The sequence below is a fragment of the Acomys minous genome (genome assembly GCF_964271855.1).
Source record: "Acomys minous genome assembly, chromosome: 3".
Classification (NCBI taxonomy): domain Eukaryota; kingdom Metazoa; phylum Chordata; class Mammalia; order Rodentia; family Muridae; genus Acomys; species Acomys minous.
In genome coordinates, this window is record NC_140485.1 from 28745774 (window position 1) to 28770391 (window position 24618).

Here is a 24618-nt window from a genome sequence, read left to right on the forward strand (position 1 = left end):
TATGTGAGTCTGCGCATCATGGTGTATGCAGTGCCCATGGAAGCCAGGAGAGGATGTCAGATCTCCTAGAACTGGAGTTACAGGCCGCTGTTAGGTGCCATCTGGGTGCTGGGACCAAGGCCAGCTCCTCTGAAAGAGCAGCCATTCTCCTAACCGCTGAGCCATCTCTCTAGCCACCCACGCCCAGAGGTGGTTTTTGCTGTTGTTGTTGTTGCCTGTTTGTAGAGATTCAGCTGGGTTGACAGGTGAAGATCTAGTTGATTCTTTTTGCTGTCTGGTATTGTGTTATCTGAATAAACCAAGCTTGATTTTTTTAAAAGTATCTGCAGCAAGCAAGGCGCGGTGTTAAAATTATGTGGTAGCTCCCTGAGCACTCATTATATTATTCTTTAGATTTTAACATGAGTTTGGAAATATTGGAAATGAAGAGGAACAAGGAAAAGCTGAGAAGGCAGCAGGAGAGCTGACTGCTAGGCTCCAGTGGGCTAAGTGGAGAGCTGACCACTAGGCTACAGTGGGCTAAGTGGAGAGCTGACCACTAGGCTACAGTGGGCTAAGTAGAGAGCTGACCGCTAGGCTACAGTGGGCTAAGTAGAGAGCTGACCACTAGGCTACAGTGGGCTAAGTGGAGAGCTGACCACTAGGCTACAGTGGGCTAAGTGGAGAGCTGACCACTAGGCTCCAGTGGACTAAGTAGAGAGCTGACCACTAGGCTACAGTGGGCTAAGTAGAGAACTGACCGCTAGGCTCCAGTGGTCTAAGTGGAGACTGTGGCTCTGCAGCTGAGTAGCCCAAGATTAAAATAACCATTGGTTCTGGCCTCCTTGCATGTCTCTCCTGGGAACTTGCTTCCTTGGGGGAGATGACTGAGAGTCTTGACCTCAGGAAGAGTGTTTATTTAACTGCTTGATTTGGAACAGATTGGTAGATGGCCAAACACACTCAGTGGGATTTGTTGTAGCCCTGGCCATTTTAAAAAAAGAAATTGGCAAATGACCATATTCAGTGTGACAGATTTTTAAAATACTTTTAAAACACACTTAAGCTATAAATAGTCCTCATGATAAATATTAATCACAACTTATCCCCGACAACTCCTGACCCCCTCAGCACTATAAACTTGGGCTAAAAGAAATTCCTCCATTCTCGTGCTTGCCAGACACCCTGGAAACTGCCAGTGGCCTCTAAGCTCTCCTCCTCCTTCATCTCAAATGTTTTCTGAAAACTGAGACTGATCCAAAGAGTGAGCCTTTAGCCCATGGTCTTCAGTGTTGGTTCTGCCATTGAGCCAAAGACTGGGTGAAGTCAGAGTCATGAGTGCCAAGTGCATTTGCTTACATGTGGTGCTTCATGTACCACTGACCAGGTACCCCGTTCTGTCTCTTTCCATGGAAGGGTGCCTGGTCCCCAGTGTTAACTCTATACGTCCAGCCCAGGGGACCTCATGTGAAGTGATTTTCAGGTCATAGGCTCTGCCGCCTCAGATTCAGCCCTCTTCTTTGCTGGAGCTCTCCTCCCGCCGTGTCCCCCAAAGTGGTAAGCACACTAACAGACCCTTCTCTCCACCCAGGATATGACTTCTGCCAGGTCCTACAGTGGTTTGCCGAGCGCGTTGACAGGATCATCCTGCTCTTTGATGCTCACAAATTGGACATCTCAGATGAGTTCTCAGAGGCGATCAAGGCCTTCCGGGGCCAGGATGACAAAATCCGAGTGGTGCTGAACAAGGCTGACCAAGTGGACACACAGCAGCTGATGCGAGTCTATGGGGCCCTCATGTGGTCTCTGGGCAAGGTCATCAACACGCCCGAGGTACTTCGAGTCTACATCGGCTCATTTTGGGCACAGCCTCTGCAGAACACAGACAACCGCCGGCTCTTCGAGGCTGAGGCACAGGACCTCTTCAGAGACATCCAGAGCCTGCCCCAGAAGGCTGCGGTGCGCAAACTCAACGACCTCATCAAACGAGCAAGGCTGGCCAAAGTAAGCATGAGACGACAGGGTGGGCCCTGGGCTGGTATTGGATTGCACCGCTGTCTCCTGTAGGGTGGGGCAGCTCCATCCCAGAAGGTTCAGGGGAGGTAGTGTGATTGGAGGACGCCTTTAATCCCAGCACTTGGGCAGCTGAGGCAGGTGGGGCTTTGTGAGTTTCAAGACCAACTTTATTTTCATAGGACTTCCAGGTACCTTTAATCCCAACATGTAGGAGGCAGGGGCAGGAGGATCTCTATGAGTTTGAGACCAACCAGGACTACATGGAGACTCTCTATAAATAATAACAAACAAACAAGAGCAGACTATCTGGGATCACTGCTTCTGTCCCAGCCTGTGACCTCAGACAGACAACTGAGCCTTCAAAGCCTGTTTTTTAATCTGAAACCTAGAGCCAACAAGAGCCTTTCACGCAGTGCATACATGGATTCTCTGTGACAGAGGACTGAGCATAGCACCTGGGACACAGGGTAGGATCAGTAAGTGCACTGCCTACAAGGAAGCTAATATGTTAGCATTATGTTGGGACGGTGAGATCTCAACTGGCCCAGTGTAGGAAAGGTGGCGTTGCCAGAGCCAGCGGGATGCTGAGAGGCCACCACTAGTCACTGTCCATTTTAGGCTAGAACCTGGAATTGCCTAGGAACTGGAAGATGGGGTGGCAGTTACGAGAGCATGTCACATCCGTCCGTCCATCCATCCTCATTCTGGCCTGTAGCCCATACTTGTAACTCACTGTAGCCTCATAACAAAGGCACCTGAGGCTCATAACTGAGCCTCCTACCAGAGCCTGGAATATATGGCCGTGGTATGTATGTGTGAGTGCATAGGTAAATATGTGGTGGTCTCCTGAGCCCCCACAGGTGGCAGAGTCAAAATTGGAGTGTCTCTGAAGAAAGAAAGGTGAATCACTTCTCTAAAAGTATACAGTCAGGGGCTGGAGAGATGGCTCAGTGGTTAAGAGCGCTGCCTGCTCTTCCAAAGGTCCTGAGTTCAATTCCCAGCAACCACATGGTGGCTCATAACCATCTGTAATGTGATATGGTGCCCTCTCCTGGCTTGCAGGAGTACATGCAAGCAGAGCACTGTATACATAATATTAAATAAGTAAATCTTAAAAAAAGAAAAAAAGAAAAGTATACAGTTAGGAGAAGTTCTTTAGAAAATTTGGGAATCACCGTCAGAGCCATTATCAGTATGGGAGTCTGACTTGGTTGATCCTCAGAAGTGTCCAAGAGTTTTAACCAATGGAATTTCTAGGCCCTGTCCCGCAGCTAGTGATTCAGGAGGGCATGTGGTCATGGCCCTGTATGTACAGGAATATGAGGAAATGCACTTCTCAGCTATCGTTATCATCAGCTGAGTTTGAGATACAGGGGCTGTACTGACTCCCTAACTTTCCAGAGACAAGTTAAGCTAAGTGGTTTCTCCAGACTCCCTAATCCAGTCCCCCAGCTGTTAGTCTAGCCTTCTGCTCTGGGCCCATGACTCCAGCTAGCACCAGTACACAGGCTGCTCCACACCCACTGGAGCTTGGTCAGGAAGTGGAGTCAACTTCCGTTCCCTTGGTCTTCTGGTGTAAAACCCAAAAAATGGGGAAATTCATTCTCCCCCTGCACCCTGACTTCTGGTCTGGCCTGGGTGCACTGAGTCAGCCTTCGGGAGTCCACCTGAGCTGTGGTTCATTTAGTTGACACAGATAGGGCATGCCCAGGCCAGAGCTGAAGAGTCCGTGGAGGGGACGGCTCAGAGCACCCTTGTTACAGAGTGAGGAACTGTACTGATGAAGGAGTGGGGACCTGCCCGTATGGCACGCAGAATGGTGCCCAGGTGCCTGTCCAAGGGCAGCAGGGATGGCTCCCCAGGGGGCCACGAGCCTTTGAATACCTCATTGCTGCTCAGCAGGTGTCTGCATGCTGCTGCCAAGTGTGTGTGGTCCTATGTCTGAAGAGGCCTGACTCCACCGCCTCACGTTCACCGTCCACAACCTCTCGGTTCCCTTTCTTATGCCGAGGGTTTGCATGCACTGTCCTCCCTGTGTCACTAAGCCATCTTGAGGCGGCAGGGTGCTGTGTGAGCCACCACTCTCTATCCTTTCTTCCTGGTGTAAGCTATTTCCTCTCAGAACTCTAAGCCACTTTGTTCCAGTCCTACAAGGCAGTTGCTCTAATGAGTTTGTAAAACCACTTATCTGCAGCTCTCGTGAAAGGCCCCCTAACTGTAGGCCTAGGGCTTGGTGGCAGGAAGTCTGTCTGGTTTAGCCTGTTCAGTGACCCCTTGGCACATGGTATTTCTCTTTTCCAGCTGTTATAAATAAGTTTAACTCTTAAGGTATGTACATAAAAGTCTAAATTATCTTTTTATTGTGTTTTTGTTTGTTTGTTTTTGAGACAGGGTTTCTCCATGTAGCTCTGGCTATCCTGGAACTCACTCTGTAGACCAGGCTAGCCTTGAACTCAAGAGATCTACCTGCCTCCGCCTCTAATTGCTGGGATTAAAGATATGCGCCACCACCTCGCAGCTTGCCTAAATCATTTTCTAACCAGAGCTAGTAGCAAATTTCATGGGCTTTAATGTCCATGGACATTTTTGGTTTGCCAGTCACTACTGAGGGGCCAGTGACTGCAGATGCAGCTATTCAGTCATAAAAAGGAAACAAGGCAGGGGGAGAGAGAGGGAGGGAGGGAGGGAGGGAGGGAGAGGGGGAGAGAGAGAGAATTCGAGGATGAGCATGAACAGAGAGCTGGATGGAAATGCCAGTGCCGCAGCCTGCAGTGTTCCCTGCCATCCCTGAGCACTGGCCCTCGGAGCAGAGCAGCATGGCCTAGGTTATCGAGGCACAAAATGCCTCTGTGTTCTGACACTATAATAAACCCTTGTGCAGATGTGGGGGCGGATGGATGGTCCAACTTGCTGAGCTTACTTATGGGAAAAGAAATAGCATATTCTTTTCTTCCTAAGAATAGTATCTGGCTTGTTCCCTTTCACAGAGGAAAATGTTTGGGGCACAACTGCTTCCACCACCAGCTCCCCAGTGCCATTTGCACATGGTGTGTCGCAATCCCAGCTGAGCATCAGGACAGGAAGCTGCCTGCCTGGGCTGGATAAGAAGCAGAACTGAACACAATAGCCTTCGGCCCTAGCATGGCACATACTAAGTGTGTGCTCTATGGAGCTGTACCCCTAGCCCTCCAGCTGCAATTTTATGTTACACTTGCGAACTTTGTCATTTATTGTTCTTAAAGAAGCGGAGAGCAGGCTGGGGGTGTAGCTCAGCAGTAGAGCAGTTCTCTCGTGTGCTCAAAGCCCTGGCTTCTATCCCCAGAAAGAAGAAAAAAGTCCACACAGAGGACCAGACTAAGGGGTGGGAAAACAATGGGTCAGATAGCATGTATAGTTTCCTGAGGCTGCGTTACCATAGGCTGAGTGCCATAAATAAATTCTGTCATAGTCTACAAACCAGAAGTCCAAAATGAAGGTCCTGTGAGGACTCTCAGTGTCCATGTCCCTCTCCTGGCTTCCTTGGGGCTCTGTGGCTTGTGGGGGATTTTGTTTGTTTGGTTTGGTTTGGTTTTGGTTTTGGTTTTTTCAAGACAGGGTTTCTCTGTGTAACCCTGGCTGTCCAGAAGCTCAGACCAGGCTGGCCTCGAACTCACAGAGATCTATCTATCCACCTGCCTCTGCCTCCTAAGTACTGGAATTAAAGGCATGCACCACCACCACCTGGCTTGTGTTTTTATTTTAATCACTCACAGTGTTAATGAGATTTTAATAATACAAACAAAAAGCCTGGAAATCTACTTGTATGTTTCCAGAGCTGTCAAGGAATAAGAGACCTTCCTGTAGCCTGGGTGAGCCTGCTCATCTCCTTACCTTTTGTCAGGTGGGGAGGCAGCCTGCCAGAAATCTGTTTGCCCTCTGAGATGCCAGCCACAGCTTCCGCATGCTTCTTCAGAGTGAGCTGTTCTAGGAAAGCCCAAGTATGAGTTTGGGAGGTAGAATTTAGTTTTATTCTTCTGTAAACCTGAGCGGACCTCAAACTTCCATATGGGAGAGATGAACAGAAGCCAAACGAGAGACAAGTTTGCTGTCAGACGCCATCCTGCACAGGCTTAGGAAAGGCCCCCACCCAACAAGACATCAAAGCAGCGTTTGAGGAAGGAGTGGCTGAGAAAGAGAGGAAAGGTCAGTGAGTTCAGGGCTCACTAGAGTTCTATGGAGTTTAGTCTGCTCTTCAAAGACGTATTTTCCTCTTGGTCACATGTGATATGCAGGGCCCGGCTTTCCTGTTTGCACTGTCAAATTCCTTTTTTGGGAATAGGCATTTTGTAGCTCATCAGACAGACAGAGGCTGAAATGTGTAAGAATCTCTGTGTGATGTGTGGTCTGTAGTGACGAGCCCTTTAATGCTTATCCGCAGCAAGGCTTTAAAAATAGCCCCATCTCTGCCTGGGCTTTGTGGACGTCAGTGCTCAAGCCTATATATGGAAACTGGGCTCTCTGAAGACTGACCTCAGATGCCTCTAAAGGCCCCCTCTTAAGTCCCCTTTTAAGGCCGTTAGAATCACACGTTATTGGTACCAGCTTTGATCTGAGCAGAATAGCAAATCCTTGCTCAGTATGACTTGGCTGCTTCTCTCTGTCTCACATGTTTTCAACTCCTGGGTCTCTGGTCCATTATTGAATTTGTTTAGCCGGGGCGGATGAAAGATAGGCCTCACTCAATAGCCCAGACCAACTTGGAACTTACTGTGTAGCTCAGGTTGGCTCAAACCATGGCAGCCCTCTGTTTCACGTTTCCTAAGGGCTTAAGATTACAGACCTGAGTTACCATGTGTTAACTGAAAAGCCCACAAACAACAGTCCCAATCTGAGCCAAGTATTTCAGACAGTTTGTTGTCACTGTGCGGTGTGACATCATGCACAGTGCAAAGCACACACATGCTGTATGCTCAGAACCAAAGTGCCAGGAAGTCTCACACAGTATTTCAGGGGCAAGCAAGAAGCATCTTCGACTTGATACAAGTTTGATTTTCAGTGAATTTGTTGGTTGTTGTGCATTCAGAAAGCTTTAACTATTGTCAATTTTAACAATAACCACTACATTCAGTTAAGCAACCACCATCTGAGAAGCTGGTCCCTAAGCAATAGTCATACAGCCTAATGTGTATATTTTCAGACAGCCCCTGAACACTGCTTGTACTTACATCGCTGTTCAAATCCTCCTGGCGCCACCCAGCATGCACGCACACCCAGAGGCTCTCAGCTGAGCTGTGACTGCATCCACTCACTGTCTCCCATGTCCTCCTGCTCTAAGATTCTAGTGAAGTCTGTTTTCCTCAGAAGCATATTCCATTCTGCATACTTGTTCTATTTATTAAATCATCGCTCTGTCTTTCATCCTTCCCTATTGGAGTTATGTATTTTGGCTTCTGGGTTACTCTGTAGATTTGAAGTCCTATAAAGAAAACTTTTGCAATGAGCACAACTTACTGACCTAAAGTTGGGAGTAGGTGGAATATTGGAAGAACAGAGGGAAGGGTGTGGCTCTGTAGACCGTACCCTCGGGGGAGGCTGCTCGCCCTCAGGGTTTGGAGGAGCTTCCCTCTTATGCATCTGGGTTCCCTCCACACAGAGGTTCCCTTTCACCCAGCCTGGCCCCAGGAAGCTGGTCTCAAACGGGACCCACTCAGTGCCACCAGGAATATCTCAGCACTCCGCCCAGTGATCACGCTTACTCTACTGCTCACGGGACACTGGTCCTGGGGACACAAACCACTGCCGGCCTCTAATTTCTCTACATTTTCTGGTTGTTCACCGTGGAGATCTTTCCCTCTTGGGGTCTGCTCACTTCCTGCCCAGATACCAGAACAGTGGGCATAGCCTGTTGCCCTCTCTTGGGGGTAAACTTGAAGACATGATCCCTAGGGACATTTTGCCTTACCTGGTTCTCAGTCAAGCAGTAGGTCAGGGCCTCGCTGTGACTCCTCTTAGTGCCTGAGTGCTGAGCAAGGCCCGGGTGCCGCCCACCTCTCCCACCCCACATACACACCCAGCTGGTTCTCAGCCTACCGTGCTGTACTCTCGGCATCTCCTCCTGTTCTTCACAGGTTCAACTCACAGTCACCTCTCCCATTGCCCTGTGGTCTCAAGTCCCTTATCTGTCACACCCTGCCTCCCAGTGTCTTTCTGAGCCCTCTCCCTTACCCAGCCTTGGATGTTGGGGCACTCTCTGATCACCCTCCCTATGTGGTCTCAGTATATCCGATCCCTCTGGCCCTTCCTCAAGTCTGCCTGGTCCAGACCAGCTCTCTGGAACTCTGGAAGTACCTTCTGGCTGCCCTTCGGCTGCCTGGCTCCCGGGTCCTCACTTCCCTTGTGGTTGAGGACCAGAATTCTGCATGGGAATGGATCTCATTCACCTCTTCTCTCAGTGGTGTGGCCTGTGCTCACCTGAAATGTCCCCCTTAGGTGCACGCCTACATCATCAGCTACCTGAAGAAGGAGATGCCAAACGTCTTTGGAAAAGAGAATAAGAAGCGAGAGCTCATCTCCAGGCTTCCGGAAATCTATGTTCACCTGCAGCGAGAGTACCAGATTTCTGCAGGGGACTTCCCCGAGGTCAAGGCCATGCAGGTACCGGGAGCCCCATCACGGGGTCATGAGGAACTATGATTCCTTGTCACAGTGCCTAGGTGGTTACTCCATAAAGCAATGGCATGAACTCAGATGCCTGGGCCTCCAGCTGTGTACCCACATGAAGAGGAGGCCATGTCGTCTCTGACTATTTCCTCATAACTAGCAGAGCTGTGGGCTCCCAGAGTATGTCTACACGGAGAGCGATTCTGCAGCTGCATACTGGGAACTTGCTGGGGTCTGTGGGTACAGGGAGATTGAAGAACTTGTAGCCCACCTATCTGGGGGTGTCCTGCCTAACCCCAGGAGTCACTGTCCTATGGGAATATGAGCTTATGTGCTCCTAAGAAGCTAAAGTCTAGATTTGTATGTAAATCACCTTTCAGATTTGTCTCAGGTTTTAGAAAACTCTTAGGTAGACTAAGGACAGGTTTTACCCTGCGGCCAGCTGTTACATTGCTCACTTCATGCCACAGAGAATGGCTACGGTGGGAGTTTGCCTAGGATTAGGCCCTGGCTCCCCACTGACCTCAGAGGGAAGGTGAGGACGAAGGGAGTGAGCAGCTGCAGTACATGAGCCGCTGGCATGGCTGGGTGGGGGGGTGGGGGGTGGGAGACTGGGGCGGGGCGGGGGGAGTTTGACTCACCATTCTGGTGGCAGCTCTTTATGCCTCCAGTCAAGGTGAGTGCTTCTGGCATGATCTGGTCACAGGATCTAGTCAAGTTGCTGTTGGGTTTGGTTTTTTAAATAATTATTATTATTCTCATGTAATACAGCCACAGCCTCCCCTCCCCTCCTCCCCCTCCTCCGAGGTACCCCACCTCCCCTCTCCCCCAGATCCCTTGCTCCTCAAAAGAGCGGGCCTCCCAGGGATATCAATGGAACATGGCATAACAGGATGCAATGAGACTAGGCACAGACCCTCATATCAAGGCTGGAGAAGACATCCCACTAGGAGGAATTTGGTGGGGGGCGGGGCGGCAGGGGATTGAGACAGAGACAGGGTTTCTCTGTGTAGCCTTGGCTGTCCTGGACTCTCTTTGTAAACCAGACTGGCCTCGAACTTACAGTGATCCACCTGCCTCTGCTTCCCTGGGTGCTGGGATTAGAGGTGTGTGCTACCATGCCCAGATGGGAATTTGTCTTATGACAAATATCTTTATTTCTTTCTAACAATAAGATGGATATTCCATTCAGAAGAGGAATTTATTTTCTCCTGGTCACAAGATAACTAACTTGATGACTCAGGGTTAGAGACAAGACAACAATGACCTCGTCACCTCTTCCTCTTTTTTTTTTTGTTGTTGTTTGTTTGTTTGTTTGTTTTTCAAGACAAAGAGTTTCTCTGTGTAGTCCTGGCTGTCCTAAACTCACTCTGTAGACCAGGCTGGTCTCAAACTCAGAGATCCACCTGCCTCTGCCCCCAAGTGCTAAATTTAAAGACATGTGCCACCACTGCCCAAATGAGACTATGCCCTGCTCCTCATGGCCCAGCTGCAGGACAGCTGTTTCCTTGTACCCTTCATCAGGGAACTTCAATTTAGAAAGGAACTTAGTATCTTGGCTTAAATGAAAATTAGGAAGAAATGCCCACTATGTGTCATGGCACCACATAGAAGTGTTCATTGGCTTTGTTACCCTGCCTAAACCACAGCGTGTCTGCTCTGAGAGCCTGAAGCTCCACCCGGCCCCTCTGAGGCTCTCACATGCCCATAGGTATGCTCCCATAACAGAAACAGACTCTGAACCTGCAGCTATTTGTGAAAATTAATTTGGGTCAGGGGACACCCATGTCTCTCAGCGCTAGGACAAGGGACAATGCCTGCGGAAAGAGTTAGGGAAACCAAAGTCTCAGGAGCAGCCACAGCCCATTCAGCTGGAGACTGGGTGAGCCTGAGCCTGTGCTGAAAATCCCCATCATCAGGACCCACACTTGGTGTCTTCAGTGAGCCTAGGTGCCTTGAGACAGAACAAGGAGCCTCGACCTGAGAGATGCCGTGTTCATCTGTTCATAGCGTCATTCCTCCAGGAAGCGCTGATTACTGTGGCCAAGCATTGTTCTAGTCCCTGGAATACATCAGTGGGCAGACACTTAAGAGTAGAACTAATCTGGTCCTTGCCCCAGTTGTACACCCCTCGCTGCAACATGGATGCTGTGGGCTTCACTGTAATTACTGGCTTCGTGTCTGGGTTCAGTGTGTCTTCTAAGGCTGTAACTCCGTGAGCTCAGTGCCGTGTCACGCCCACTCTGCTTCTCCTTCATGCGGAACAGTGGCTTTCAGCCTTCCTAATGCTGTGGTGACCTCCAGCCGTAAAATGATTTTGTTGTAACTTCATTAACTATAATTTTGCCACCTGTGAATTGTAATGTAAGTCTCTGACACGCAGCCCCCAAGGGGTTGTGACGCACAGGTCGAGAGCCGCTGCTCTAGAATGTCGTCGCTGCTCAGTAAGTGCATGCTGAGCGTGCTTCTTTCCCCAAGGATCTACCATCCTCAGCAACAGACATTTAGTTGACACCAACTGTGTGTGGATCAGGTGTAGAGGCTAAAGCTTGGAAATAACACGACCTGGGCGTACATCAGGGCCGTGAGGGGGTTCGCCACAGCTGCTGTTAGGTCTACCTTCTCCCTGGTAGTGGTGGCATACTCCTTTAATTCCAGCACAGAAGCGGGATCTTTGAATTTGAGGCCAGCCTGGCCTGTAGAACAAGTTCCAGAACAGTCAGGGCTACACAAAAAAAAATAATCCAAAAAACAAAAAACAGGGGGTCTCACATCTGTTACACTGAGCCAAGTGTGTGTTTCAGTTCCCTTAGTGCCGGAACAGGCTGCCTGTGTCTGCCCTGTGTCCTGCCCAGGTTGAGAACATTGGAAACACTATACTGTTACTGCCCTCTCAGTTGCCCTGAAGACCTTGTCCCCCTGTGGATGAGTTGCGACATCTCAACAGCAGAGGGCAGCAGAGCCATCCCCATCTGAAACCCACAGGGCGGCAGTGGCTTCACCGCCATACCCTGCTCAGGTCTGTAAGGACCACAGGGACCAGTGTGTAGGGGTTTATTTCCTGTGTGCTTTCCGGGCAGGCAGAGCTGCTGCTTTCTGGTTATTCCTGCAAAATTGTGGCTGCTCGCCCCTTGTTTCTTCATACAGCTGCCATCAGAATCCCTGTCCTCTGCAGGCTGGTAGACAGTTTGGGCAGATGTAATCCCCACATGTGTGTTTGCCAGACACAGGGACCCTGTGTGCTCAGACTCACTCCCCAAGGATGGGGTAGGTGTTCCTGCACCCAGGGGAATTCAGACTGCTGACCCAGTGGCACTGGAATTTGTATGTAGGAAGCCCTGTGTCCCTCCTCCTCCACTGGCCCCTTTGTCCCCTCAGCCCTGGCACTGTCAGCAGAAGTCCTGAGTACTGGCAGCACTGTTTGGTGCTGAGGGTGGAGGTGGTGCCCTGGTGGCTCTAATCAGCCAGCGAGCATGCAGGCCCTACCACACACCCTGAGATCACAATTTTTGTTCTCCTACCCAAGAAATACAAGTCAAAGTTCAGGGAAAGACCCTACCTCAAAGGAATCTGCTGAGAGTGATAGCGGGGTGTGCCTGACAACGGCCTCTGGCCTCTTTGTGTACGTACACACACACACACACACACAAACACACACACACATACACACACACCTTCTGAATTTACTAGGAAAAATGTGGAAGACCACTTTTCTTTAGGTCTTTAAGTCTGCTGATGTTAAGTCCTGGGCAACTCTCCCTGTTCAGGGCCAGAGAAAGTTCAACTCTAGTCCCATCTGTCACAGCAATGAATAAGTGCGGTCCTCCCTGGGTGTCCGAGGAACCCAGAGTTCTGAGTCCATACGTGTTCACAGGACACCACTTGCCTTAGCTTCAGACACCTGTGTCATGTCCCTTCTCCCTTCTTATTACTCGGGTTTCTCTTTCTACCGATTTTTTTTTTATTTCATGTTATCCTTTTTGCACAAGTCTTTTTTGAAAGCAGACACTGAACGGCTGCTGTCTTCTTCCTCCCGTGTGAGCAGGACTCCTTTAGAGCAGAGCCCGTGCCTGGTGCAGTGATGAGGGGTGAATCCACAATGGCTGCGTGCACGATGGGGAAGTGGCGGGTGGATGTATGAGTGAGCAAAGAAGCTAGGTAGAACGGGCTCTCTTTATCGCTACCCGGGAAGCCCCTGTGACCCCTCCCCAGCCCTTTGTAGGGCTTTTGCTCGGCAGACGGGTCTCCCAAGAGATGGGGCAGAGACCTGTTGTGACCTTCCAGTGATGCTCAGCCCTGCTGCTCAACGTGTGCTCATTTGTCCATACTTTTGAAATAACTGATTAGTCTACAGCCACACGATTCCACATCCCTGACAGGTGCCTTCTTGGCAAAGCTGCAGTGTAGACGTCTGCGCCTCTGGGGTTTCCCTGCAGGTTTCCAGTTTTGCAGCCTTCTAGGCACATTCCTAAGAGGTTAACGCCAAGGAGCATGTGCCCCAGGCTACGTCATTATTACTTTCAAATAATCCAAAAGCAAAGTTCTTTTCATCAGGAGCCAGGGGATCTGAAACAGGGTGTTGCTATGTAGACTAGGAAGGCCTCAAGCTTGCAGCAACTCTACCATCTTTACCTTCTGAGTGCTGGAACTGGAGGTGTGTGTACCATATACAGCTAGCTCCAAATTTCTCAAAGAATAGATCTTTTGGGTTTTTTTTTTTAACAAAGCATAGTAAAGAGTTAGCAGATGCAGGCCCGTGTAACTGTAAAAACAAGGTTATAATGCTGTCCTTTTTCTCTCTCTGGATTGTTATGGATGTAGCTGACTTGTGAGTAGAACCTTTCTGAGCGTATACTAATTCTCCAGGGCATTAAGAGCAGGTGACAGGTTTGGTTGGTTGGTTGGTTGGTTTGTTTCACAGTCATAAGGGGCTGCTGTCACTCCTGCAGCCACCAGAGAGAGCAGCTACTGTACAAAATGTGTACTGTACACATTTCAACCCTGACACCTGATGATCCTAAGCCCCGCTTGCATCTGGGGAGCTAGAACATATAGCCCCAGCAAAGAGGGCCTCTGGTTGGCACACAGTGTGGTGGGATGTCTGCTTTAAGGGTGAGCCAGTTCCCCCAGCGCCTCCTGCAGAGAAAGAACATAACACCACATCTGGTTTCCCCTCCTGTAGGAACAGCTTGAGAACTATGACTTTACCAAGTTCCACTCCCTGAAGCCCAAGCTCATCGAGGCCGTGGACAACATGCTGACCAACAAGATCTCATCGCTGATGAGCCTCATCAGCCAGGAGGAGATGAACATGCCCACGCAGATCGTGCAGGGCGGCGCCTTTGATGGCACCACAGAGGGGCCCTTCAACCAGGGCTACGGGGAGGGCGCCAAGGAGGGTGCCGACGAGGAAGAGTGGGTTGTGGCTAAAGATAAGCCCGTGTACGACGAACTCTTTTATACTCTGTCACCCATCAACGGCAAGATATCAGGTGTCAACGCCAAGAAGGAAATGGTGACCTCCAAGCTGCCCAACAGTGTCCTGGGCAAGATCTGGAAGCTGGCTGACTGTGACTGCGACGGCATGCTGGACGAGGAGGAGTTTGCACTGGCCAAGCACCTCATCAAGATCAAGTTAGACGGCTACGAGCTCCCCAACAGCCTGCCGCCACACCTTGTGCCCCCCTCTCACAGGAAATCCATGCCAAAGGCTGACTGAGGGTGCACGGCTGGGGCAGGAGAGGAGGGGGTGCCTGGGCCTGAAGGCTGCCCAGCCCCTGACTCGCTGAATGTCCTTGGCCAAGGGCCTGTCCTCTCTCTCCGTGTTTCAGCTTCCTCATACGTAGGGAAGGCAGACGCTGGATGCCAGATGAGGTCCTTTTACCTCTAAAATCCCTAAATTTTTATCAAAAATTTGAGAAGAGCAGTATATAGATGTGGATATTAAAGTCTAAGAAGAAAAAGAAATTATACAAAGAATGTAGGTGTGGACACAGGCTGGCGAACTCTGGGGAACTCAGGGCGTGAGCTGGGGACACCCTGGACAATTTGTTACCGTGAACCTCCACCCTTTAGAGGGCACTGAGAGGTATCAGAAATGGCCTAGCCTATTTTTCTTACTGTCTTTCCTGCTGTATTTGGCAGGGAGGGAGCAGAGCAGAGTGTTTCTGCTCTCTACAGACTGACACCAAAGAGAAGATGAATTGCCAGGTTTGAGAGAGGATGTGCCATGTCTGTGTGGGCCTGACCCTGCCAAGCCTCCCTCCCAGCAAAGCTGGACTCAGGAATTTGGAATTCACAACCTCTGGCAGCCCCTGGCAAGACCTCTAGACCTTCAGATCATGTTGAAGTCTGAGGATTGGCTTTTCTTTCCAGTTCACCCAGTAGATTGCTGCAAAGTCAATGTATCAGACTTAAGAAAAGAGACAGGCCGGGCATGGTGGTGCACGCCTTTAATCCCAGCACTCAGGAGGCAGAGGCAGGCGGATCACTGTGAGTTTGAGGCCAGCCTGGTCTACACTGCGAGTCCAGGACGGCCAACAGCCAAGGCTAAACAGAAAAATCCTGTCTTGAAAAACCAAAAAATAAAAAATAAAAAAATTAAAAAAAAAAAAGAAAGAAAAGAAAAGAAAAAAGAGACAGTTCCCATCTGTCACTAAGTGTGCCCTTCTATCATTGGCTGTCCCCAAGGCTTTTTGATAGGTGGCAGAATTTAAATTCCACCAAGCCGTGTCTTGATATGTTCCAGAGCCTTTGAACCCAGGCAAAGAGAGTCTAGCCCCATCTTGAGCTGTCAGTGGGAGAGATCAGTGTCTTGATGATTGATACTGTTGTTTGATTTTTAAAGGAAAAAATAATGCATTTCATTGTGTCCTGTGTTTTACTCACAAGATGAAGCCTCTCTGCAGAAATCTTTTGTGTAACACCTTTTCTTCCAAGCTCGTGCCCATCACATCAGGAGTGCCTATCTGGGGGGCTGGAGAGATGGCTCAGAGGTTAAGAGCACTGTCTGCTCTTCTGCTCTTCCAAAGGTCTTGAGTTCAATTCCCAGCAACCACATGGTGGCTCACAACCATCTATAATGAGATCTGGTGCCCTCTTCTGGTGTGTAGGCATACATGCGGGCAAAACACTGTATACTTAATAAATAAATAAATCTTTAAATAAAATAAAAAATAAAAATAAAATAAAAAGAGTGCCTATCTGGGCCAGGATTGGGCTGTACACACCACCAGATGCCTCTTCAGTGTTTCCCTGTGCATCTCTCTGACCCACTTACACAGGTTCAGGAGCTGCCTCCCACCCACACCCTTGCTCTGTGGCACAGCTCATGAGCACTTTCACCATCACTTACAAAGTAGAACACACAGCACAGCAGTGACCACGTGCCCCCACCACCAAAGTACCAAAAATGAACTAATCTGAACTGTGCCCCTGAGTCTTCAGAAAAACATACTCCCACCCCTAACTACCTGTCTCTGGCAACCTCAGTGCCAGAACTGGTGATTTAAGAGAAAATGCTAAAAACTCATCCCTATTATCCCAGCAGTTGGAAGGCAGATGCAGGAGGATTACCATGAGTTTGAAGCCAGCCTGAACTACATTACTTGTTTTATGGCAGTCTGTTTCAAAGCCAGAGAGAACACTTACGTCGCCAGTCACACTCTGTATCTTACTCTCTAAACAATAGTTTTAAGAGAAACACGATGTGCATTTTACTCTGAATGAGCGCATTTTGATTAATTGGACACACAAAGGGGAATGTTTGGTCCTGGGGCTGTAACTGAATGTAGGCATTTCTGTGGGGTGCGTACCCTGGTGTCCAAGGGGTGGGGCTGCCTGGGAGGGCTGCCTTTGCTCCCAGTTGTCTTGCTGCTTTCTCACTGCACAGTTGTCATGTATTCACATAAATATAATCACATGTATGCCTCATGAATCTGTCTCTAAAATGTGTCCATCTGTTCTATGTAGCTAGACCAAGTTGCTTCTGTACAGACCCTCAGAGGAGACCTTTCTAGGGACAGCAGGCTACTATTTGTGATCCTCCCCACCAGCTTCTGGGAAAAGCCTAGGAGCTGAGCCTTACCCTGCTCTGACCTGGTGGTGGTCTTGAACAAAAAGAAACCATGGGTCTCCTTTTCCTAATATTCCCGTGTTTATCACAGTAAGCTTACCAGAAAGAAAACCACCAGAGATGCTGATCTTGCAGTGCACGGTGGCTAGACTGTTCAAAACATTCCTCCCGCCCCATGCATCTACACACCCATCATGTATTTTCTGTGTGTCATAGGAACATTTGGCAGAATTCAGTTTCAAGGAGGGAAAGTTTAAATTGGCCAACTGTCTGAGATAATTCAGTGCAGAGGGCAGCCAGCTGTGGGCTGACTGAGCCAGCTGTGGGCTGACCGCATCAGCTGTAGACTGACCGAGCCAGCTGTGGGCTGACAGAGCCAGTTGTGGGCTGGAGGTGAGGCAGAGTATCACAGCAGGAGCACACAGCAGAGGAGGCTGCTGTCTCTTGGTACCCAAGAAGCATAGACTCAAGACAGGGTCTTCATAGGCATGCCTCAGTGACCCTCTTTCTCATCCCTTCATCTTCATCCATGGGGAAGTCCCATGGACCAGTCACCTCTTATGATCCAGTCGCCTCTGTTAACCAAACGTTCAGTACATTTCTTTTCTAAGCCAGCATACCACATTGCCCCAGTTTTCAAAGAAGCCACCTCAGAGTGTTTACACATAGGAGGAAAGGTAGAGGTATGTAAAGCCTGTGACCTCACACCCACTTTGTGCTCTCCCCAGTTCCAAAGACCCTATTTGTAACTACCATGTGGCATGGGATCACAGGAGCCTGCGCAGGTGAGGGGAAGGAAGCACTTCAGCTAGGTCCTGCCATCCTCACCTTCCAAGGAAGCCCTGCCAAGCCCAAGGAGAAGGAGACCACACATGGACATGTGGTGGTACCCCAGCTTTTGGGTAGGCAGATGGCCAGTAGCATCACCTTGTACTTCAGCCTATCAGCAGGACCCCAGGGCACATAACCCGAGTTTAGTCAAGTAATCCAGGGCCCATGCAGGAGCATATCAGGTTAAATAGTACTTAGCAACAGTAATCACACAATGCCTTTTTTTTTTTTAATCTTATTTAAAAGTGTCAGTCCCCATTGGCTCTGGCTTCTGTACCTGTGCCCAGTTTTCAAGAGAAAAGTGGTCTCATGGGTCCATTTTGAAAGAAGATGGAAGAGTCCAGAGAGGTATGCCTCTCCTCCATGCCATCCTGTGAGGCTAATCCCTCCTGCATCCTCTCTGGGGACGAGGGCTCACAGTGGGTCCCTCACTGTGGGAGGTGGAAAGCCCTGGCTGAAGGACTATGGGTGTAGCACTTCTGGGGTTGTGGGGTGGGGTGGGGGGCAGGCATCGCTGAGCACACTCCAGAGATGCAGACCTATCGGCTTCACCTCAAGTTTCTGTCTCTCAGGTGTGCACCACCTGCAGCAGACACTGGGCTTTTCCCACTGTCACGCACATATCCTTGTGGTGATACCAACCTGGACCGCCACTTGGCACAGCATATTAATTTTTCACTCTTACCCAGAGGCATGAGGTGTGGGTACAGGAGACCCCTCCCCTCTTTCCAGGATGGAGTCTGATTAGCTTAAGCCAATTAGAGTTCCCCCCCTAGTCACAGACACAAGTTCAAAAGTATATATAACCCCGATTCAATTCTCAAGAGCCACCACCCCAGCACTTAGGAGGATGGGCCACATATTCGCTCCTCTCTAGAACCATGATGTCAAGCAGGAGCCTTATTGGTACAGTGCTAAAAGTAGCAGTGATAGGAGGGGAATGGGGGCAGAGGTTGGGCTGGCAGATAGGAAGCATTGAGCAAGGCATGGGAAACCCAGATCAGCAGTGACATCATTTGGGATCCTGGGTCAAGCAGCACCTGAAGTCCTGTTCCTGCCAGATTAGTTTTCAGCTATGGACTAATACACTCCATCTGTTTACTCCAGCTCAAATAGAAAGCTCAGACTCTTGGCAAAGGTTCCAAAGACCATTAGCCTTTCACCAAGGCCTTAATCATCCACAGCCAAAGAGGAGCTGGCCTTTGTACAATATGCGGAGGCTTTAGCTGCCTCTGAGCCAGGGCAGGGGAGAGGAAAGCAGTCCTTTAGTCCCATCCAAAACTTCTTTATTTTTTTTTTAAGATTATTTTTATTTTATGTATACAAGTGCTTGCATGGTGCCTGCAGAAGCCAGAAGAGGGCACCAGATCCCCTGAACTGGAGTCACAGAGTCACAGGTGGGTGCTGGAAACTGATACCAGGTCCTCTGGAAGACTTTGACCACTGAGCCATCCCTCCAACCCAGCATCCAACAACTGAACAACCACCTTTGCTTAAACCTATCAACAAAGCATCAGACAGTTCTGCCAGACCTCAGACCTCACATCACACAAACCTAGAGGGCTGAGGACCAAGTCCTTTCAAACCTGGAAGCCATTTCTAATGGAGCTCTCCCTTATGGAGGAGAGTGGGCACCTTTAGAGTGCGATGGCTGAAGACAAGGCTTCCCCTACAAAGCAGAACTAGACCTGAAAGACTAGCGTCTCCTCCAGCCTCTTCCTTGGAGCTGACCGTGGTCTGGGGCACCCCGCAGCCTATGCAGAGGGCAATAGGCTCCTCAGGAAGGGTGACCACCTTCCCTGGTGATTACATACAACTAACTGAACGTGAGTCCCAGTCTCTGGGGTGTCTGTGTGCAAATGTCCTTGGAGGCTCTGGGGGTAGGGGGAGGCGTCCCTGTGGCCAAGGCGCAGGAGAAGGGAGAGCAGGACCCATGGCAGGCAGTATCTGGGAGGGGGTTATGGCTCACAGGGGAGCTGAGAGCGGGGACTGCTTTCCCAGGTACCCTTTCCGGTCACAGTTCATCTATCCCTGGCTTCTCAACGCTCAGCAAAGCTGAGCTTGTGGCCCAGATCTGCTCAGGGCCTGGGAAGCTGAGTCCAGGATGCTATGGCTCCCTTGTGGCTGTCCCCTGTTAGGGGGGGGGGCTGCCAGATTGCTTTTTCCACCACTGAGAATGGGGTGCAGAGGAGGAAGCGAATCTACAGCTTTCCACCCAAAGTCCTGGCCGTGGGCCCCTCTCATTTAGACTTCAGCATCCTGTGGTGTTCTCACCAGAGTCAACAAGACCGTCAGAGCCAAGGCCCTCCCCTGCAAACGGGATGGGGGAGAAGATGAAGGAGGAGACCCCCTAGCAATGAGTCTAGAGCATTCCTGAGCCACCCTCTCCTGTCTGGGCCCTGCCCTGAAGCAGGCGGGAGGACAATGCTGCCTGTGTACTGACTGGCAAAGGGGAGGGCCATACTGTGGCTCCAAACTGACCTTTCCAGTCGCCTCCCTCACTCCCCAAGCTCTGCTATCTTGTGTCTCCTCCATCCAGCAGCGGGGCCTCCTAGTGAGGACCCAGGCATCAACTGCCAAGGTGAGCAGCCCGTATCTTCCTTCTGTCTGCCAAAGCTAAGCCAAAGAGCCGGGGCCAATGGCCGTGATGATAGGGCGAGCAGTAGGCGTTTGGAGAAGCATCTGGGGATTTGGGGCCAGGGGTGACTCTGGGTTGTTCAAGTGCAGGCTACTGGTCAAGCTTCTTACTTGCTTAGGCTCCAAGCCCCAGTTTCTGTCATTCATGGGGACAGTGTGGCAGGCTAGGGGCTCAGACTCCTGGCGGGAGGATCATCAGTGGCCACGGTCCTCAGCAGCCTCCATGCTCCCACCATCTCCAGACACAGGGAAATACCCAGTTGCCATTTACCCTCCAGGAACTGCAAGCTAGTTGTCCCTTCAGCCCTCCAGCTCCTTAGCAGCAGTGTGCCTGAGGAGGAGAGCCAAGTCCAAGCTTGGCCATGGACTCTGAGTATGAGGTTGGCCATGTCCGCAAGCTCCAGGCCCGGCATGCACAGATGCAGGAGAAGACCTTCACCAACTGGATCAATAACATCTTCCGACTAGGCCGGGTAAGTAAGGCTTGGGCACCTCCAGTTCTGGCCAGTGACCCGGGGCCCTGCTTTAGGATCCCCTGCCTGTAGCTGTTCTGGCCTGCCCCCTCCCAGGCTTTAAAATGTGGTGGGCATAGGATGCTGGGCTGACCCCACATCTGCTCCAATCCACTCCTCAGGTGGGCATCAGGATCCAGAACTTATACACAGAGCTTGCCGACGGGGCCCACCTACTGCGGCTGCTGGAGCTTATCTCTGGGGAGGCCCTACCAGCGCCCAGTCCAGGTCACCTGCGAGTACACTTCCTGGAAAACAACAGCCATGCACTGGCCTTCCTCAGATCCAAGGTTTGTTCCGGGAAAGTATTTCTGGGTGAACAGCTACATGAGCAGGAACTAGAGGTCATCTCTACAATGGCTAGACCTCAAACAGAGCAGGAGGTGTGGGCCTGAATCCTGGAGGTGCAGCTGAGATACAAGAGGTGGCTGCAGAGCTCTCCTTGCACAGTGCACTTGACTTAGACAGCCACCAGAGGGCCACAGCGCGAACAAGCTCTGTCCCTACCAGGATTCAAAACACCACTGTCTAATAAGGGAGAATTACGAGGTTCTTCGCTGAGAGAATCGGAGTGTTCTTAACCTTCTCATTTCATAAACCTAGACATATAGATCCAGAATGACTTATCTGGCGAGATCCATGGGCAACCAAGTAGCTGAGCCCAGGTGTGCCCACAAGAGGCTGGCATAGAAGCCTCTTTGCCTGGAAGCAAAGCGGGGGACAAAAGCCATTGGAGGGGAAGTAACTATGGTTCCCCAGAACCTGAGGGAACAGAAAGCCAGGCGTGGTCCAGATCTAGGTACAATGTCCTGTGAGCTAGTCATTCTCCTCCGGGAATCTAGGAGGGGTGTGAGCCCTCTACCACCCAAATGCTGGGATTACAGGGTGTACCTCCACACCCAACTTCTTTATTTATTATTATGTATGCCCTGCCTGCACATACATCTGCAGGCCAGAAGAGGGCATCAAATCAGATTATCATTACAAATGGTTGTGAGCCACCATGTGGTTGCTGGGAATTGAACTCAGGACCTCTGGAGAAGCAGTCAGTGCTTTTAACCGCTGAGCCATCTCTCCAGCCCCCATACACAACTTCTTTATGAGCTTTTTAATACAGCAGGTCATTGACACTTGTGGAGATTACATCCTTCACTCCATCCAGGACAACTATAGTCAAGAATGGACAAAGGAGTCGCTCAGCACAGCTAAAGCACAGTTTTGGTTTCCCCTTAGAGTCAGCTGTTAAGCACTTCCTAGGCTGGGTGTGGTGGTTCGCATCCTTAATGCCAGCACTAAAGATGCTGAGGCAGGAAGATCTCCAGTTGGGGCTGCCCTGGGTTACATAGGGTAGTAACTGGATGTGTGTTATCTCAATATGCATACATATACATAAACACACACACACACACACGCATATAAACATGCATACACATGAACACACCACAGACACACACATACACACACACACACACACACGCATATAAACATGCATACACATGAACACACCACAGACACACACACACACATACACACACACACACACACACACACAACCACCACCACACCAAGTCCTGAATATTTGCTGACTTCCTCTCATCTCAGTCAAGTTCATTGATCAGCTGATATTGCCAAACCCAAAACTGGGAGAATTGACTCTGGGGAGCTGAAAGAAGCAGACATGTTCTCCTTTGCTCAGTGTCACACCTCCAAGCTAAGTCGAGTGGGCCTGGGAGTGAGGGAAGTACCCTGGTGCATCCCTCAGAGGCTAATGAGGTACGACAGGATGTGCCCGTAAGGTACAGCGCCTAGTGAAGTTCCTCTCGCAGGGCCAGTGGTCAGCTCCCAGCTGTTCTGCTCTTACAGAGCATCTCTCCTTTCTTTGTTCATTCAGCTCATAATTGTGGCCTGGTACATGTCAGTTGTACTAGGAACTGAGGCCACATTAGGGAGCAAAACCAACACCCCCACCATGGCAGGGATGGGAGCAGATGTGTATGTGTAGGTGGGAGGAAAAAAACGCACAGTTTCGATGTCAAACACAGTGGTTGGAGTAAGCCATGTTGAGAAAGTGACACCACAGTAGAGGCTTAAAGGAAGAAGGGACTAATCCTGTGGACATCTTGGGGGATAGTATTTTCAGACAGCTGAGACAACCAGTCCTATGCAAGGACACGGCGGCCTGTGTTAGAACCAGGCACCAGAGACGCCAGGAGCAAAGCCCGAGTCTTGAGCTCAGAATTCTTCAGCCTTGCTGTCACATGATATCTTCTCTACTGAGAAGATGGAGCCAGAGGGTAACAGGCCGGTCCTGGGAGGCCTCGATCTGTACCTGCCCTGAGGTAACCTGTCCTTGCACCTAAGGAAGGTCTAGACGGGAGGTTTCACCCTTAGTGCCCACAGAGCCACCCGCTGCTTGCCCACATGCAGGTTTCCTGAGGTGGAACTGGGGACTCTGAGCTTCTAATAGTACGGTCAGAGATGACACACTTCCGGAGACCAAGGTTTGGGTGCGTTCCAGGGACCCAGGCACCGCTGAGATGCGGCAGGGCTAGGAGAAGGAGACAGACACTGGCGGCTGCCTGTTTAGCTCACTTGAGAACTGGCATCTCCAGTCCCACATCTGAGGGTCCTCCACCCAGTGGCCAAGTCTAGTTTGCCTGCTTTAGGGAACACCTGCGGAAGCCTGGACTGAGTAACCCAGCTATTCAGACGCCGTCTTTTCCCTGGCATCGTTCACTGCCTGCCCTCCCTGGAGGACCTCTGGCTGGAGGTGGCTAGATTCCGGGATGCTGCCAGCTCATGGCTTCCTGGACTCCAGCTTTCTCAGGGCCACAGGCGTCATGGCTCAGCCCAATTACCTGTGCCCACAGGTGTCCATACCCTTCATCGGGCCAGAGAACATTGTGGATGGAGACCAGTCCCTCATCCTGGGCCTCCTCTGGGTCATTATTCTGCGGTTCCAGATTTCCCACATCTCCTTGGACAGGGTATGTCTCAGGCTCCAGCCCTGGCTTTACTTCAGATCCCTGGGACAGAGCAGTTCCACTGGTATTGGTGAACCCACAACAGACCCTTTGTGTTCGCTAAATGAATATTCGCCCTTCATCCGGGGCAAAGATCCCAGCATGTTGCAATGGGCTAATATAAGTAGAGTCAGGGATTCATACTGACTGGGGACAAGTCACCCACGGGTGAGGCGGCCGGGCATCAACCACTTCCATTCCTGTTGCCATTCCAGTACCTGTTGTTTGGCACTGAACCCCTGCCACCTTAACTATAGCATAATGTACCACCAGAGGAAATTACATATATAAAGCGACCCCAGCTCAGAAGTTTACACTGTCCCCAGGATCTTGACGACCTCTGGGACAGTATTTTCATGGTCTCTGTCATTTTCTATCCCTCCTTTCCCCCTATACCTGGCTTAGAATATATAAGCATAATGTCCTCATATCCTGTTTTATGAATTCCAAAGCACCACCCCCAACTCCATGCCAGTGGGTTAGATAAGCCAAACTGGAGAGCGAGACCCTAAATCTCACCACGTGAAGGCCCATGAATTGGCTCAGAGGGTAAAGGCACTTGCTGATAAACCTGACAACATGAGTTCAATTCCCAGGGCTCTCTGCAGCCACCTCAAGCCTTCTCCCTGATTATCTGGGGTGCTGGGCGGTGTCTTGGCTTCTCTTACACACTTCACTGGCACCACTAGAGGAAATTAAATATAAAGAGACTCCACTTCCGTAGTGCATATAGGTACAGTAACTGCCACAGAGGACGGAGGGCTGAGGTAAAAAGGCCTCGTGCCTGGCCTGAAGAATCCTGGGGTGACAGAAGTGCCATGAACCCCCACCTTCTATACTGTGGGGCCTCGGGTCAGTTAGCTCCGTGGATGGTGCATCAGAGGGGCTGCCTGTTAGTGAGAGGAGC

At 50.4% G+C, this 24618-nt stretch overlaps 2 protein-coding genes across 3 annotated transcripts in view; both read left to right on the forward strand.

Annotated features, from left to right (window-relative positions):
- The window catches only part of EHD4 (EH domain containing 4), a 69188-nt gene extending 52618 nt beyond the window's left edge, over nt 1–16570 (forward strand). For both annotated transcript variants that reach the window (XM_084776189.1, XM_084776190.1), the window contains 3 exons: nt 1571–1983; nt 8464–8628; nt 13817–16570. In XM_084776189.1, the coding sequence (XP_084632315.1) occupies nt 1571–1983; nt 8464–8628; nt 13817–14353 (1115 nt within the window). In that variant the 3' untranslated portion in view covers nt 14354–16570. The remainder of the gene's footprint in view (nt 1–1570; nt 1984–8463; nt 8629–13816) is intronic.
- Nucleotides 16571–18063: 1493 nt separating this feature from the next.
- SPTBN5 (spectrin beta, non-erythrocytic 5) overlaps nt 18064–24618 on the forward strand; it is a 44207-nt gene continuing 37652 nt past the window's right edge. Inside the window, exons 1-3 of the mRNA XM_084776188.1 lie at nt 18064–20649; nt 20811–20978; nt 23559–23675. Of these exons, the coding sequence (XP_084632314.1) occupies nt 20539–20649; nt 20811–20978; nt 23559–23675 (396 nt within the window). The 5' untranslated portion in view covers nt 18064–20538. The remainder of the gene's footprint in view (nt 20650–20810; nt 20979–23558; nt 23676–24618) is intronic.